The following is a 16,570-nucleotide window of genomic DNA, read 5'->3' on the forward strand; positions in this document are numbered from 1 at the left end:
TCCTTTGACCGTTCTGTTTGATCAAAGTCCCTTTGACTGACCCCTGCACGCTGCCGCGCAAGCTATTCGAGCGCGCACCGTTGAACAATACACACATTCATCCAGCCTGATGTAGCTACTGAAAGAGTATAGCTGTGAGAGTACTGACAGACTTGGATAGTCACGAGATGCAAGCGCCACGATATGGGCCACCTCGGCATGGTCCTCCGCCACGTCCGCCCCCTCCGATATATCATCAACGTTCATCGCTTCCACCAATGCAACAACGTCCACCTTTACCGCTTCCGCCCCCTCCACCAGTATCGTACCCAGTTCCTCCTCTTCCTGTTCCTCCTGCTTTTGCTCCTGCTCCTGTTCCTCCTGCTCCTGCTCCACCACCACCACCACCACCACCTGCAGTGCCTCCTGCCCCCTTCGGCCCCTCCCCGACCCTGCTTCCTGGCCCTTTCCTCCTCCTGATCCTCCTCCCTGCCATCCCGCTCTTACTCTTCTCGCTAGGTGCTCGACCTCCCGATACCTCTTCTCTACCCTTCTCAACGAGCGATATGTGGCAGACGATGGGGTTCGTGACCATTGCAGGTATCGTGGTTCTCGTCTTGGGAGTCTGGCCAGAGGTAGGAGCAGCTGCATGGGTTTGGGTGAAGGATGGGGCGGAGGTGGCCCAAACTGGGAACGAATTCCCTCGGACCGGGAAAGGGAAAGGTGATGGACGGAAGGGTGTGATTTTGGGACCGGATGGTGGACAGAGGGGAGGATTGGTATGGTCTGGGAGTTTGGGAAGATGGACGCGAAGTCCCGGAATGGCGTGGACTGGACGAGCGGAGGAGGGACTAGCTGCTCAGCTGAGAGGTGAGTGAGTGGGTTGTTCACGTCGGTTAATCACGACTCGAGACACGGACAGGTCGTATAGGAAAGGGTTCCGTGTGAGAGAGAGAGAGAGAAAGAGAGAGAGAGTAAACCGTTCTCACCCCCATCCACCGTGATTCAAAGATTTCAGACTCCTTCCATCTGGTTCTGACTGTTTACACGCATTTCTCGACCTCATCTCTCATACTGTTATCAAACGACTGACTGATCGTTGCACTCGAATCCTCGTATCTCCCGTGTGCTACACCCAACTCACTCCATCGCCCGTCCGCCCGTCCGCCCGTCCGCCCGTCCGCCCGTCCGATCATACCGACTGGCTTTCACTGTATATACCGTGTACGACGACCCGACCCAGCATCCAAAACAAGAGGCATCCATTCGCTCGCGGCGGAACATCTCACTGCGCTGAGGACCGAATTCCGACCGGGATGGTACGATCCGTCCAGACCGCCTTTACTACATTCGATACTCGTCATACTCATCGCGCTGTTCGGATTGTATCATCTCGTGAACTTCATCTTGGGATCAGTCTATGATCTTGATTCGTCGTCGTCGTCGTCGTCGTCGTCGTCGTCGTCGTCTTCTTCTTCTTCATCTTCGGCTTCAAGGACTACTTCAAGATCTTCCGGTTCTGGATCTGGAAAGGGAAACGGAGATGGAACTGGAACTGGAACTGGAAGAGGAACAGGAACAGGGAGCCGAGCTAAACTACCTTCATGGGTCGAAAGAGAGTTGCGAAAGCGAAAGACTGAGAAACCCGAAGATACGATGAAGAGAGTCGAGACAGAAGGGAAGAAGGAAGAGGAGAAGATCAAAGGTGATAAACAGGGACTCAAGAAGTTGAAGGAGAAGAGGGAGAAGGAGAAGGCTGTTCTGAGGAAAGAGTTAGAGGAGAGGGGGATGGAGGTGGTGGGCTTGGGCTTGGGCTTGGGCTTGGATGGGAAGAGTAAAGACAAGGATAAGGATAAGAGCAAACGTAAAGATAAAGATAAAGACAAGGACAAGGACAAGGATAGGGATAAGGATAAGGACAAGGATAGGGACAAGAAGAAGGACGAGGAAGGAAAAAAGGACGAATCGCAAAAGTCCAAAGCAGCAAAGACAATCAGTAATACTCTCTTAGGCTCGAGAGGAAACAACAAGAAGAAGAAGAACGAAGGGGAAGATGGAAGAGATCAAACACCCGATGGTAAAGGAGTCACTTGGGAGCTTGCCGATCCGAATGTGGCTCAAGCGACTCTGGCCAGTAGTGAAGCGAATGCTCAGCGAGAGGCGGAACGGCTGAAGGCGGGGGTGGGTGAGCGATGAATTTAGGTGATTTGGGATTCACACTACCGTGACAGAAACGGACGGACAGGATACTGTGACTCGTACTGTGGCTTGGCTCTTTCACTGTCCCTGCCTGACTGACTCGCTCGCCTCAGAACGTTGTGTGGCGAGCGTTCGTGCATGCTCATCCAGAAGATCTTCTCGATAGCGCAGCCAGTCCTGTGTACGCAGCACCACATCCGTGTACTTCTTATCCAATTCAGATCCTGTCGTGTCTTCATTCTTCTTTCTTCTGATTCTGCATGTAGCTGGGATCTCTTATCACTTCTTCCCTTTGATACCTGCCTTTCTCTTTTCACGTCTTTCCACAGAAGCACTCGAGTCCCAATCGACATCTGCTGCGAGCAATTCTGGATGTCCGTTCTTTTCCAATTTCGAATCGAAGAAACCGTCCATGTATCCACGTACAATACGCTCAAGCAGATCGGAAGTTGAGATCGATGGTGTTCGTCTAGTAGGCACAAAGCGACCTGTTGTCGTGAAATCACCTTGTTAGTCACATCCAACTGCCAATGAAACGGAAGCAACCTACCATTCTTCTTGGCAAAAGCATAAACGTCCGAGTGGTCTTTGCTGGGATACACTTCCTCATCGTGCGCGATATAATCGATATCGTACTTGTCCAACCAGGCCTGGTCGACCACCCACGGCGCGTCCGGCAGGACCTCATCTGCCCATCGACAGTGGCGGACGGATTCACATCGCTCAGCGTGAGTCATTGCAGGGGCAGATTTATGGGAGGCGCAAAGGTCGTCTGAACAAACTCCGACCAGAAGATGCACTTGAGGGAAGGACAATTTCGCTTGACGAAGTTGTAGTGCGTGTCTATGGTGAAGACGGTCAACGCGTTTCTCTTCAATCAGATCTAACGTGAGACTCACCCGAAGTGGAACAGATCATACACTCCATCGGCATACACCCTCACCACCTTCCCCTCTGGTGGAGCGTTGGTCTTCCACCATCTCTCCACACCATCTTCAGCTCCTCTTCCATGAATAGCTCTCTCCACGAAACCCTTGATATCCGCCTCTGACAATTCCTTGGGTCGAGTATACATTTTTGGAGGGCCTAATGACGACATGGAAGGCTTGGTCGACAGTTGTTGTGTTTGAAGTATGGTAGGCTCCGCCAATGCTTTGGAAGGAGCGACCACCACGTCGACGGGTCTGGGATGCGATGAAAGAGATGGGTCCACGGAAGGAGGAGACGGTGGTGAAGCGTCTGAAAAGGCCAGATTCGCTTGAGAGGCTTTTGGGGTAGGAAGCCGTTGTGAGCCGTATGGAGAATTGGCAGTGACAGGTGTCTCAGCAGTCAATTTGCTTGGGTCAGAAGAGACGGGGAGACGAGTGTGTTGATGTCGATGAGAGTTTGAAGGATGGATAGGTGTTCCTCCAATAGTCGAGGTGCTTTCTACGTCACCATCATATCTGAAACGGAATCCTTCTACTCAGCTTCACAGTACGCGGACAACAAACGTTTCCCGAAATCAAGCCAATCATCTTTGTTGATGATCATCATTGACACTCACGTGGGAGAATCCAACCCTTCGCTTTGACTGCCTTCACCACCTAATTCTTCCACTCGTTTTTGTTGCAATGCACGTCTAGTCAAGGGCTGAGGCGCACCGAGACCAGTGTTGCTAGGTCCGGTTGTCGCTTGCAGGGGTAGTGGTGGAGCAGTCATCCGAGGCGATTCCGCGGTGGAGACGTTGGAGACTGTTTCGGCGACGTGGGAATTGATGGAGCCGACATCTGAGAACTCGGTTTCGCCGTTATCATTGTCTGGTGAGAGCAAGTTGGGGTCACCGCAGAACACATAAAAGTAGACGTTTACATGCGGTGCGAGATGGATTCGAGTAAAGCAACATGGGATTGAACGTAATCAGCTCCGCTTTCTGAGAATGCCTCGCCTCCTGCATGAAGGGTCATGAACATGATAACTCACCTTCCCCGCTGGCATCTCTCGAGCTACTGGGGTCGCGAGACGTCCTCCTCTCCCCCATCCTGTTCCGGGTATGTCGTTTTGGTGCTCCGACGGTGGCGGACATATCGATATGCGTTCTCTTCCGACTCAATGAGGGTAGATGAAGAAAGTATACGTCCGAGTGTAAGACGAGAGAGAGCTGTGAACCCAAAAACTGGACGAGAGGTTTTCCAAAAGTGTATGTACGAACTGGTGATAGAGATGCATATGATGATGATAATGATGACGACACTGGGAATACAAGAGGATTGACAACGAGAGCATTCAGGGAACGACGATAGGCGCGTGAGGAGGGTTTTTACGTAAGCCAGGTGCCCCTGCGAATCGTCTGATTCCGCATTTTGATTTCGCGTCAACAAAACACTCGCGACTGGTCTTTTGTTGTCCTTTGACTACGATTATATCACACCTTTCAACTCTGGTGCTCACAACTCACAACGACACGACAGATATCCCAACATGGCAACACTCGCCTCGTTCCCACCGCAACCTATGAGTATCGAACAAGAGGGAGGGGAAGAGATGTCATTCAGCGAGCAAAATCAATCACAGGAATTGTCAGAAGATCAGTGGAGAGCCTTGGCGTGAGTCAACAAGTCAACAAGCTGTCATTCGCCAGATCAGAGCTGTCAAGCTTCTCTGTGGTGTACGAGAGAGCTACTGATGCTGTTGTGTGATTTGATATCGATACTGACAGGAAGATCGTCCGTGATGTCGGACCGAACCTGTCTCCGGACGACGAGCTGGGTGATCTCGCGGCTGCTGAAGCTGCTGTCAATGCGAAAGATGCAGAGAGGTCTGAGGTGGTAGATGGTCTTCGCGATCAGTTGAGACGTGAGTGCGAGGTCCTTGTACCAATCGAAGCACGGTCATGCAACCGACAAGGTGTACACTGGTGGGAGATCGGAGCAGACAGACTTGCTCGATACTGACGTTTGTCATGCGTGTGAAATCCACTCGCAGAACTATCACGTCAACACGCCCAAGCTACCGTCGCCTCGCAACGACCTTCATCCCATCCCACCGCAGCAGAGCACGACGCTCAAGTCCGGTCCCTTGAACAACAACAGTATGCGACGGGGAAACAACTGAACGAAGAACAAGCTGCTGTCGCGAAGAAGGAGGTGGAATTGGGCAAATGGAGGAACGAGAAGGAGGAAGTGGGGAAGATCGAAGTTGGGGAAGGTGGTTGGGCAGATGGGAAAATGTCAGTCGATCCAACCTTCACAATCTCCTTGTTGTGCTGGATGGTGATGCGGCGTGACGAGCATGAACGATACTGATGTCATCTCGTCTGTTCTGGTAGTATTCGACTCAGATTGTTCTCGGAAGCAGGTTTCTCCCTCGTCCCTTCGAAAGACGAATCTAACACGGCGAAAATTCTCATCCGTGAGTCATCTCTCCTTCGGCCCAAGTCGTACAGACTCCCCGTTTCGAGCAGTCTTTCTGACCCAACATTCGTGCTTTCCCGCTGATATCTATCTGATACGGATATAGGAAACGACGCGAAGCAAGACGTACATGCTGTGCCTATCGACAATTCCAGGTCCAAAGTGTACACCGCGAATCTGATATGGAGTCTGGCAAGCGACTAGATTCTGTAGTGGGTCTCGATCAGGTGTGACCTTTCTAGAGCTGGGAGTTGTATATATGTATGTAATATCCCTCATCTTAATATGGGGGCCAACAATCCGGACGATGTGCGCTCGCAGAACGGGCTCGTCTTACGGCTGTCATCCTCGATGGAATGGCCCTCCACTTCGATATGATCACCAGTGGGACTGCTCGATTTGATAGTACGCCCGGCCTTGCGAGCAAGGACCCGATCACAATTAGGCACATCGCAAATTAACATAGACTCGTTACCCATCGTCAATTCTCTACTGATATACTTACAGCTCAATACGTCTCGCGGTACTTTTAGAATATTGGACATGCAGGGTATACAGATTAGAAGCCTACATCAACCGAGCCTCCTCTTCTTACCCAAACCTCTGAACGCCTATATCCAAAGACCACGTCAGCTTCGATTTATTCAACGAGGTGAGACAGAGATACGACTCACCATTCCATCTTCGTCGTCTACAGGTAACAGTTTCCTCCTTCTTCCCACTCCTAACGTCGTACCTGTACCTCCACTTCGTTGTGTACTCGGCGTCGCTTTGCTCCTTCCCAGTCCCATCGCTGTAGAAGCCACAACTTCTTCATCATCCTCATCCTCTTCCAACGTTACTGTCCCAGTCCCCTTGCCACTCCGTCCAGATTTGGTTCTGCCCGTCGACGAATTACCCCAGTCTACTCCATCCTCCTCATCTGAATCTTCCAGCAAGACCGGTTCCTTCCCTTTCCCTCTACGTTTCACTGCTTTCCCTCTCGTCGTCGATCCCGTGGCTGTAGCCACGCTCGTGCTGGTCCCAACGCTCGACTCGGACATGACACTGGTTGCTCTGGTAGACCGTCGGGGAGGGAGTTGACTGCCATTCATAGACGAGTTCTGAGTTTCGGGGATGACCTTTCGCCGCTGAGTTCCTCTTCGACCCGTGAGGGGCGGATCCGTTGCGTCGTCTTGCAGTGCTTGTGTGCCGAGTAGCCGTTTGCGAGAACGGGGCAGAAGAGGCATGTCATCTTCTTCTTCAGCGATAGTGGCTTGACTACCCGCTTGTGTTCGTTGGTTGCCGGTCTTCACAGCTTGAGTGGGCCAGTACGCTACAGTGACTATGTCAGCTTCGTGAGACCCATAGCAGCAATCGAGACTCACGTTCACCCATTTCGGCGTCTTGCACCGTAGGTCCAGTGAGGACCAAAGGCAGGGGTTCTCGTCTTGTCACGTTTTTCTGTACGAAATGTCAGATGAAATGGCCCAGACAACGTCATATTCGACAGCGATGCTGACTTACCTTCTTGAATTTCTTGAAATTTGGCCGTCCGTCGTCTACCGTTGTCATGTCCCTTTCCGCCCTCTCGCCTAGATCCTTTCTGAACAAGTCTTTCCTCACAATCTGGATAAAATTTCCTCTCAGATCATCATCAAAGTCGTTGACAATTGACCAGTCCGGATGAGATGCATCCCACTCGTTAGCCTTGATCACTGCGGTCTTGCCGTTCGCTCTGGGGATCCGCAGCTGATTGAATTCTTTGTCCAGCTCGTCGATCCCTTTCTTAGCTTTCGATGCGGAAGTGATGGCCTTGAGGAAAGCTTCATCTGTCGTGGGTAGCGTTGATACTGGTGCTCCTTTACTTTTCGCCGTTGCGTTAGTCGAAGTTACAGTGTCGGACTTCGACTTCATAGAGTGGGAAACAGGAGCGGGGACAGGCTCCACTTCTTCTTGCTCCTCCGAAGGCGATCGGATTTCACGTTGAGCGGGAGGCGGCATCTGGGTCTGAGTCTCCGGCTGGATTGTGGTACCCCTCTTCGATCTGGTCGCCTTTTTGACCGTCTGAGCGTACAAGTCGCCATCGTCATCGTCAACGTCCATGATGAGGGGCATGGCCACTCGCGATCTCGTCGACGCTCTAGACTCATTCGATGACTCGAGTATTTCCATTGGATTATCATGTTCCAGGCGAGGTTTCTTGGATGGGTTCGGCTTGAATGCGGACGACTTCGTTTGTTCGTACAGCTCTCGTATCTCCGCAGCGGCTTCTTCGGCCTTGACGTCTCGGTCCATGTCGACGCTGGTGTCTGCAATCTCCTGAATGAGCGAGGGCGTAGCGCCGCCGGCTCGACGTTTGAGTCGTCGTGGAGCTTGACTGAGAGATTGTGTTTGAGGCTGAGACTCTGTCAGCTGCTTGTGGAAGTCAGAAGCGTGAGTGAAACTTACGACTATATCAACATCCATAGGTTGAGTAGGCTGGGTGAATCGTGGTCCGGTCTCCTCCCTCGGATTCGGCATTGAATCTTGTTCGAAGCTAGGCTGACGTTGGGAAGGTTGAGAGTTGTCATTCTCCGTATCGCTCTCTGGTGGATCAGTGGGGAACTGAGAGAAATCAGGTGCCGGTTTGCCTGCTCGTCTTCGCAGAGGCTATACAGGAATTCAGCATAGGCGATCGCAAGGAAGGGTCATTATTCACCTTCTTCACTGTTGACACCGTAGGCTCCAAAGAAGTGTCTCTAGGCGGAGACGTCCTCTGTCTAGTCCTTCTAATCTGCTGTGAGGATCCAGTGTCTGGAGGAGGGGATCTCGCACCTGCACCAGTGGTCTCATCGGGAAATGTGGAAGGAATGAAGTCGGGACGAGCCGAGGCGATCGGTTGGTAAGTCGATGGTGGTGGAGGCTGCGAGAATTGGGCATGCCCAGGCACTTCGGGCACGACGAACTGGGGGTTGCGAGGAGCGGCTTTGTCTGAGATTTTCTATCAGGGCCATCATGATACACACATGTCGACCAGTCTTTCTCACCTTTCGCCGGTAAATTTGCGGCAGAAGCTTCGAGGTAACTCCTTACCCCTGCCATGCTGACCGCGCCCCAAACGATACCTCCAGAGCTAAGAGCTACACCAAGTCTTGAGATATTCTTGATCAGCTCAGACGATCTTGACAGAGGAACACAGCACAACTGACTGTAGACATGTAGCAGTGATCGCTGCAGTGAAGTCGACCCCTTTATTGATGAGTTCTTTCTTGACGTTACTGAACCACACCACCACAGCTTGCTCTCTCCCTCCGTTGGAATCAAGGTAATTCAACCAATCTTTGAGACGCTCTGCAAAATCTTCACTCGTGGTGACGGGTTTGCTGAGAACGTCCATGTCCTGATAATCAGCGCCCATGGCTACGATGTAGCGTTTCTCTTGGGGAGCCTATCCGCTGCCTCTCAGCGAAATGACAAGCCGACCCGAAAGGTGAACGCTAGGAGAAGACATACCACCCTTCCTCTCAGACCCATGGTCTTCCAGCCCTGGAACAAAGTCTCTCTCGATCTCTCTGGTTGCCAGTTCCTTTTCTCCTTCCTCGAAGCTGGCAGCGCTGAAGTGGGAGTCGGGTCGAATTCGGGCTGAAATCGATGAGGGTCGTCCTGGTCAGGCAACGAGAAGCTGTCTTGGGAATCGGCCATTTTCTTCCAACAGGCACGTAGACGGCCGATGACGGCTTCGAGGAAGGTAGGTACCACTATTGGGACTCCATAACACACAGCGTAGTTGCAGTCTAGATTCGATCGAAGGTATGTGGACAGAACGTAATTTGGTCTGTCGTTCACCTCAAAAGCTAGTGTCCATGGGATACCTACGAGAACGTCAATATGTAGTCGTCCTGCTTTGCGACCATTGATGGGAATAGGTGTTGACTCACAATATGACCACAACGTCTCCTTGACTTGATCAGGCTCGTCTTTCATCTTGTCGTACTGCAAGCTCAGATCCTTCCACTCGGTGCTGACGATCCAAAAGCCCACTTCTCAGCTTACTCTTCCACAACGTAATGATTCTGAAAGCTGGTGGGAGGCTGAGTCATACTCACGTGAACCACAAGTCTTCTGTGAACATGACTCCTTCCACCTTACTATGTATCTCTCCATCATCACCACTATCCAGGTAACAACCCTGTGTAACTCCCAGATCCTGCACATCATAGTCGTCCCCGTCTGTCGATCCTGCATCTGCCTGATCTCTCAAACACAGCACTTTGAGCGAGCCTAAGGTACCATTCTTTTTCGGTTCAGACCTCCATTTCAGAGAAGGTGCTTTATGTGGCTACATAACATCATACACTGATGAGCAGTGGCCCAAAGGCAAAGAGAAGAGAAGGAAGATAACGATAAGAGTGTGGGATGACTCACCTGGGTCGGACTCCAGTCTCCGACTATCAGAGTACCTTCCCTAGGTCTGATATGTCTACTCGAAAACGCGATATCGCACCCGTCTCGGCCTATCGTGTACTCCTTCTTTCGCTCGAGGACGAATGTGAATTCTGCGGAACGGAAAGGTGTGAGCTAAGCCTCTGGCGTCGGTGGGGAGCAGCTCACTGCTCTGTCCATGGACTGGTCCAATGGCCGAGAGGAGCCACATCCTCCATGGAGCTTGTTTTGCTGTGGTGGACGGAGACGGGAAGGGTGATGAATGAGGAACTGAGTTGATGTTGAAGCAAGTTGATGGTCAAGTCTAATTCATTACCCGGTCGTTGCGTACGGTGGACATGAAAGCGGAGATAGGACTCATCTCCGTCGCTTTTCCTATCACTTGCCACCCAACAGTAGTGGTTCCGGATCGTCGCACGCTTCGGACTCATCCATCCTGGATATCGACATCATTCCACAGCGCCTTCATAGATCTACAAGCGACTGCTCAGCACAACACAACCGCTATTCGTATATTCCACCACTCTCTACACTGCACCTTCGAGGTCACATCTTTGATAGCTCGCCGACCCTCACACTACTCCTTGAACACCCTCCCCCAAGCCATCCTCTATCTCCACGCACAGGTTGAGATGAAATCGATCAACAAATGGTTGTACGGTCCAACACCTGAAGAGAAGGTGAAAGCGTGGCAGGGGAAGCTGAGACAACAAGAAAGACAGTTGGATAGGGAAATTCGTAATGTTTGTAGAGTCGCTCGCTATGTTCCCTGTCTGTCCACCCTCAAGATCACCTTCGCTCCTCGCCTACTCGGAATATCAGATCCGCTGGTCACTCGTCCCCGAGCTCTGCATGATTCGAGTGAATACATCACGTACCCCATGCTGACATCATTGTTCTTCGTGTCCCATAGCTAGAAGTGGCCACGCAAAAATCCCGAATCGAGCTCAAACAACTAGCTAAGAAGAACGATGTCAAGTCCGCACGTATCCTCGCGAGGGAGGTCGTCCGCGCCAACAAACAGAGAGATAGACTCGAAAGTAGTAAGGCGAGGATAAAGAGTGTGAATATGCAATTACAGCATCAGTTGTGTGAGTGTTTGTTTTATTGGGACTTGACTCGGACGAACAGATGATGGGCGGATCTGTATGGTTCGGCCAGCGTTTGGAGAGATGGGGATGAGGATGGGGATGAGAACACGGGACAAGGACGACTGCAGTATAAGGAATGCCGGACAACGGAAGCATACTGCAAACTATTGTCAGAATCCATTGCGCTGACATGCGATTCTCATCCTTTGGTAGCAATGGTCAAGGTCACGGGAGCTTTCCAGAAAAGTACAGAGATCATGAAAACCACCAACGCACTTGTCAAATTACCTCAACTAAGCGCTACGATGCGAGAAATGAGTATGGAGATGATGAAGGTGGGTCATCTACCGGATTTCATGCTTGCCGATCGGGACCTGGTCTGACCACAACGACATACTTACAGAGCGGTATAATGGAGGAGATGATGGAAGAGACGCTCGATACGGTCGACGATGATGAGCTGGAAGAAGAAGCGGATGCAGAGGTCGACAAGGTCTTGTTCGAGTTGACCGATGGCAAGTTGGGACAAGCAGGAGCTGTCGGGGCGGCTTTGCCGGTGAGTGCGAGTATGGGTATCGCTATCCTTGTGTGTCTCAGCGAAAGGGAACAGCAGGAAAGGGTTTTTGTCGTTGTGACACCTATCTTGAGTCTTGAGTCGTTGCGGTATGAGAAGGCGTCAAGGAGACTCGCTACTATATTTCCAGAATTGAGCTAATCAAGCTTGCTTTCACAGGAGAACAAGGAAGACGAGGAAGAGAGCGAAGAGGAGATACAACGAATGAGACAAGAGATGCAGGATCTGTTGAGCTCGTAGGTGAGGCAAGGAGGCGAAGCGGTGGAACATGCTCTGGTATTGGTCGTTCCGTCTGGGGCAGACTCAACGGAAGGTACTTTGCGGGGGGGGGGGGGGCGCGGAGAAGAGAGAGATGGCATCCGAGCGTGTGAGCTTGTCATCAAATCTATACAGGATACCTGTCCATCGGTCAATTGCGAGTTCGTGTACAATATGCCATATTTTGTATTCATCTAATTGTCCAGGCCCCCTTTCAAGTCACGATCAAAGCCAGCTCTACCACACTGCTACGACGTGGTTCCCAACAGACATGAGATGTATCGCTTCATCTGGAATCATGCAGTCATCTTACATAATACAGACCAAAACGTGTCCACGAAGGAAGAGGTCAATCCACCGAAACACCCGAATTCCTCAGTTCATCTTTCGCCTGCGATATCTCCCTCAATAGACTCTCGTACGCCTCGGGACAATCGTGGAATCGGACGAGTCCGAGTCCGAGCGACCAAAGCGAGTAGGACCCAAATGAGACGAGGAGCCAGAATGGGAGCTATGGGGGGGATTATGGGATTGAGGACATCGTGGTGTGTGGGGTGGCGTGTGACAGGGGGAGCGAGAGGTGAATAAGGCGGAGAAGGTCATGATTGGATTTCGAGGGAGGGAATGGAGCGCAGGGGGGTGAGTGAGGTCGACAGTGAGATTGGAAGGGATGTTGAGACCATGAGGGGAGTGGGAGGTATAATTGGGCGTATGTCGAAGAATATGGGCGGAGGTACGATAGAGGATCGGCATGATGGGTCGCACATGAATCAGAAGGGGGCGAGTGAGGATCATCATCAGCACAAAAGTCAAAGACAATAGGGTCAGTACCTCGGCTGATCCCAATAACAGACTGGAAAGGACCTCGAGCAGGAGAAGAAAGGAACGGGGGAGCAAGATTGGACAAGTGTGCCGACGACCCGCGACAGGGTGACAGAAAGAGTGAACGCGACCTACGACAGGTAAGATCTGATCTGATACTTCCTCTGAGATCAAGAACGACGGGAGGACATGGAGCAATGCAAGGAAGTAGATGATGATGGAGGGTATCGCAAAGGTCACAAAACGTCTTCCTTTCGACATAATGAAGACCGGGGGGGTGGGAGGTTTCTGAGCGTGGAAAGTGAATTGAATCAGGGAATATCCTCGAGCAGGTCGTGCTATCTATGTGTCAATTGATCGGTCGATCAATCAAGCTCTTGAGATGTTTAGAAAAGGTCGGATATGTCGTCGTTATATAGCTGGGACTGTAGGACTGTGTCGTGAACCGCTTGTGTAAACGTTCAATCAACTGGAGTAACTCGAGACGTTGAACGCCAAAACGCGAGCAGCGCGAAGAAGATGATCACGTGGTTCTGACGATTCACGTGACTCGTCGATCTCAATCGATTCCTTCCCAGTCTATTTTAAGGCGTCCATGTTGGATTAAGTCATCGCTCATGTCCTCATCTGTGTCTGTCCTTCCAGATACACGCTCGTGCAAAACACACACTCAATCACACATGAACGTCTACATGACAAGGATACAGAGGGAATGTTTCGATTCTGCAGATTGACTGATGACGAGATGCTGAAATGTGTACAGGGTCCACGGCTCCAAAGGGGAAGGGGAAGGGGCGACGGTCCGAGCGTTTTGTTCTGGGCGTTTCATCTCCGTCTCTTTGATCTTTTACTCGTTCACTGGCTGACATCTGAGGTGAATGGAGTTGAGCGCTCAAAAATGTCCTTCAGGATGTGATTTCGGGCTGAACGTAGTTGCCGTGGTCGGGGCTAGATATCTGCCTGATATAGCCCAGACTGGGAGGGAGTGATGAGGGACTGAGATATCTTTCTTGTGTATATAGTGTGATGGAAGCTTGAGATTTTAACTGTTACCATCCCTTCCGTCATCTCATCAATCTGACCGCCGGATCTTTCGGGGCACTTGCAAGTCTGATTCCTTTCGACGCCATCGCCTAAGATGTCCTCACGTTTCCTCAACTTACGATCCGCACGACCCATCCTATCTCTCGGATCATCTCTCCTACAACACCGGGTCAAAGAAACTGCCATCCTCCCACTTCCCTGCACAGGTGTAGCAAGGGAGCTTCCAATCGTACCTTGGAAGACACAGAGCCTGTCGATTGGGCAGAATAGAGCTTACTCTGTTGGAGTGCATTATCCTTCGACCAACAGGACAAAGTACATCAACGATCTGAAGCGAGATTACGGATCGCGTGAGTATCAGTCTGTCTTTGCCTTCAACACATTTCTACTGTCGCTCAGGTTCAGTACCCTACCCTCTTACCTCTCAGAGGCAGGGATGATCAGGCAACCTGGAGGAGGGCGAAGCTGACATTGAGGGCTATGGCAGAATACGACCAACTCACCGTGCCTACAAAACCTCTGTGTGAGGCATTGAGGGATATGCAATCATGGCGCCAATTGACCCCTTCGACATCCAGTGAGTCGTAGTCATCTGTCCACCTGATCTGATTGGCATCTCCTCTATTCTATTCGATCCGTTATGCGGCCCGATTGAGCACTCTGACAATCGTTCTCGGGGTAATCGTGATTGGGATGTTGATCCCCCTTCCTTTGCTATGTGTGACAGAATCAGCCGACTTCCGCGATTCGTTGCGATCGATAGCTCTCCTCGCAGGTCCAAATGGGGGTCTCAGCAACCCCGAGCTCAAGCTGAAAGAGATCGAAGGTGTGCTTTCCGATGAGGTGAGTTTAGCCATGTGACACGACGTTGTCATTTCACGCATAGCAACACATCTCCAATGTCCATTCCGTCGCCACAAATAGGTCGATAACCTCTCTTCCCGTTTCTGTATGGCAGTGTGATCAAGTAGATGCAAGGCTGACTCTGTGTCCACTATGGTGTAGAATGGAGTGACGTGGCGACTGATTCGGAATCTCATTGAAGATGGTTTGGTTCCAGAGTTGGAGAACCTGGATGATAAATGGAAAGCCATGGTCAAATTCAATAGAATTCACGGATTCGGCAAAGTCCGCGCGAAGGCTCTGTGAGTGGTGTATCACTTCTCCCCATGGTCTCAAAAGACCTCTCTCTCCCAAACTGGGATACCCGTATGAGGGACTACGGTTTCCTCGCTCGGGGGGACTGGACTGGAACAGCCGTCGTTGACGTCGGGGACGATACAATGGCTGATTCCATACTTCGAGCAGTGCCGAAGCTGGGGCACGATCTCTGCAAGATCTGCTGGATGCCGAGGGCAACGAGCTAGGCAGGAAAGTATCCGATGCCCAGAAGGTACGTGGTCTCGCGCGGGTCCATTGAGAACGTCATGTCTGCGAGAGCCTTGAAGTTTGAGTGAGAGGCTCACCATTCACCGTCTCGTACTCTAACTCTCACCCATTTCATGTCGTAACCCACACAGCTAGCAATCACTTATCACGAGGAGATGGATCTCATGGTCCCTCGGACAGAAGTCGACGAATTCAACAAGCTCATTCGAGAAGCTTTGGACAAGGTTGATCCCAGCTGTGAGTCGTTAGTCGAGCTCAAACACACTCCCTTGTCAGATCCGCGTCAAACCGAAAAAAATTGGAAGCAGCTTCATCTGATGCAACACCTGATAGTGGGATTCACCATCATGGGATCATACCGACGCGGGGAAGTAGTGTCCTCTGATATCGATATGGTGGTATGGCACGAGTGAGTGAGGATTACTGCGAATCACAGGCTACGCTCTACCAGATGGGACAAGCCTGGAGTGACCGCCTGACGGTAAGACACTCCGATAGATCTTTCAAGAAGCGGGACAAAGATAAGAAGCGAACAAAAATGGGATACAAATCCGATGGCCTAATGGGGAAAGTCATGGGCGCACTATATGAAGCGGGATTGATTCAAGAAGAGAAGATATTCTCGCGAGGTGAGTTTTTCTTTTCTTTAAGAAAACCATCTGGTATTTCCATCCCGCCGGCTTGAGAACGATTGACTGATCTCGATTTACATACGTCCTGACCACAGGTGAAAAGAAGGTGCTAGCTCTGACTCGTCTTCCCAAGCCCGATTCGCCTCATAGACAGATCGACATACGTCTGTGTCCGCTCGAAAGTCTACCATACATGTTGCTCGGCAATACCGGTGATGATAGACTGATGAAAATTCTGAGATACAAGGCTATGGAGAACGGGTGGGTCTTGAATGAGTATGCGATGGGTGAACGTATGAGTGATCAGGTGAGCAGTGCAGCGATGAATGTCAGGGATCAGGAGGTGCTGACGGATGTCGTGATCCTCATCAAAGGTCATCTGTGAGTACGAGCGAGTCAAATAGGTTGCGATCGAAGTGAATAACAAGGTGATTTGTCAATTTGTATCGTAGCTTGGGTGAAAGAAGGTACCGAGATCATGGTAAAGACCGAGAGGGAGATCTTCGACCTGGTGAGCAAGCATGACGGCTGAGTGATTATGTCGGCGTTATGGACTGATCATTCCACGACGCACTTTAGCTCGATGTGCCATACCTGGAGGTGAGTGAAAGACAGTCTCAAAGTGGTCCTATGTGTGTCCCCCACAATGCTGAGTCATAACACGGACAATCCGCCAGCCTACCCAAAGATCCTTCCACACGTACAGACACATCTTGAAGCTGTAGAAGAGAACCGAAGCCTGCATGAAGATTGATTGCAAACTGCCACAAATTGTTCGGGAATTGA

At 51.1% G+C, this 16,570-nt stretch overlaps 6 protein-coding genes across 6 annotated transcripts; 4 read left to right on the plus strand and 2 right to left on the minus strand.

The window, feature by feature from the left end:
- Positions 1-167: 167 nt before the first annotated feature.
- On the plus strand, positions 168-2,175 carry IAR55_006535 (uncharacterized protein; the record flags this gene model as incomplete). The annotated part of the gene is made up of 2 exons (XM_066949616.1): positions 168-849; positions 1,223-2,175. The coding sequence occupies 2 exons, from the start codon at positions 168-170 to the stop codon at positions 2,173-2,175; spliced, it is 1,635 nt and encodes a 544-aa protein (XP_066799910.1).
- A 282-nt stretch (positions 2,176-2,457) lies between these two features.
- On the minus strand, positions 2,458-4,243 carry IAR55_006536 (uncharacterized protein; the record flags this gene model as incomplete). Its single annotated transcript, XM_066949617.1, has 5 exons — positions 2,458-2,666; positions 2,729-3,021; positions 3,078-3,623; positions 3,725-3,977; positions 4,141-4,243. 5 exons carry the CDS (start codon positions 4,241-4,243, stop codon positions 2,458-2,460), a joined length of 1,404 nt encoding a protein of 467 aa, XP_066799911.1.
- A 395-nt stretch (positions 4,244-4,638) lies between these two features.
- Positions 4,639-5,774, plus strand: IAR55_006537 (uncharacterized protein; the record flags this gene model as incomplete). Its single annotated transcript, XM_066949618.1, has 5 exons — positions 4,639-4,763; positions 4,877-5,013; positions 5,143-5,386; positions 5,486-5,568; positions 5,677-5,774. 5 exons carry the CDS (start codon positions 4,639-4,641, stop codon positions 5,772-5,774), a joined length of 687 nt encoding a protein of 228 aa, XP_066799912.1.
- A 368-nt stretch (positions 5,775-6,142) lies between these two features.
- On the minus strand, positions 6,143-10,185 carry IAR55_006538 (uncharacterized protein; the record flags this gene model as incomplete). Its single annotated transcript, XM_066949619.1, has 13 exons — positions 6,143-6,181; positions 6,245-6,885; positions 6,938-7,013; positions 7,077-7,949; positions 8,001-8,201; positions 8,251-8,522; positions 8,579-8,682; positions 8,741-8,979; positions 9,045-9,403; positions 9,470-9,552; positions 9,638-9,870; positions 9,957-10,087; positions 10,143-10,185. 13 exons carry the CDS (start codon positions 10,183-10,185, stop codon positions 6,143-6,145), a joined length of 3,294 nt encoding a protein of 1,097 aa, XP_066799913.1.
- A 421-nt stretch (positions 10,186-10,606) lies between these two features.
- Positions 10,607-11,879, plus strand: IAR55_006539 (uncharacterized protein; the record flags this gene model as incomplete). The annotated part of the gene is made up of 5 exons (XM_066949620.1): positions 10,607-10,717; positions 10,888-11,065; positions 11,279-11,400; positions 11,469-11,621; positions 11,799-11,879. 5 exons carry the CDS (start codon positions 10,607-10,609, stop codon positions 11,877-11,879), a joined length of 645 nt encoding a protein of 214 aa, XP_066799914.1.
- Positions 11,880-13,857: 1,978 nt separating this feature from the next.
- On the plus strand, positions 13,858-16,509 carry IAR55_006540 (uncharacterized protein; the record flags this gene model as incomplete). Its single annotated transcript, XM_066949621.1, has 13 exons — positions 13,858-14,113; positions 14,251-14,340; positions 14,491-14,606; positions 14,769-14,908; positions 15,072-15,156; positions 15,284-15,389; positions 15,486-15,561; positions 15,651-15,781; positions 15,880-16,091; positions 16,159-16,165; positions 16,237-16,295; positions 16,364-16,384; positions 16,462-16,509. 13 exons carry the CDS (start codon positions 13,858-13,860, stop codon positions 16,507-16,509), a joined length of 1,347 nt encoding a protein of 448 aa, XP_066799915.1.
- Between the last annotated feature and the right edge of the window lie 61 nt (positions 16,510-16,570).

The sequence above is a fragment of the Kwoniella newhampshirensis genome, chromosome 14 (assembly GCF_039105145.1).
Source record: "Kwoniella newhampshirensis strain CBS 13917 chromosome 14, whole genome shotgun sequence".
Taxonomy (NCBI): Eukaryota; Fungi; Basidiomycota; class Tremellomycetes; order Tremellales; family Cryptococcaceae; genus Kwoniella; species Kwoniella newhampshirensis.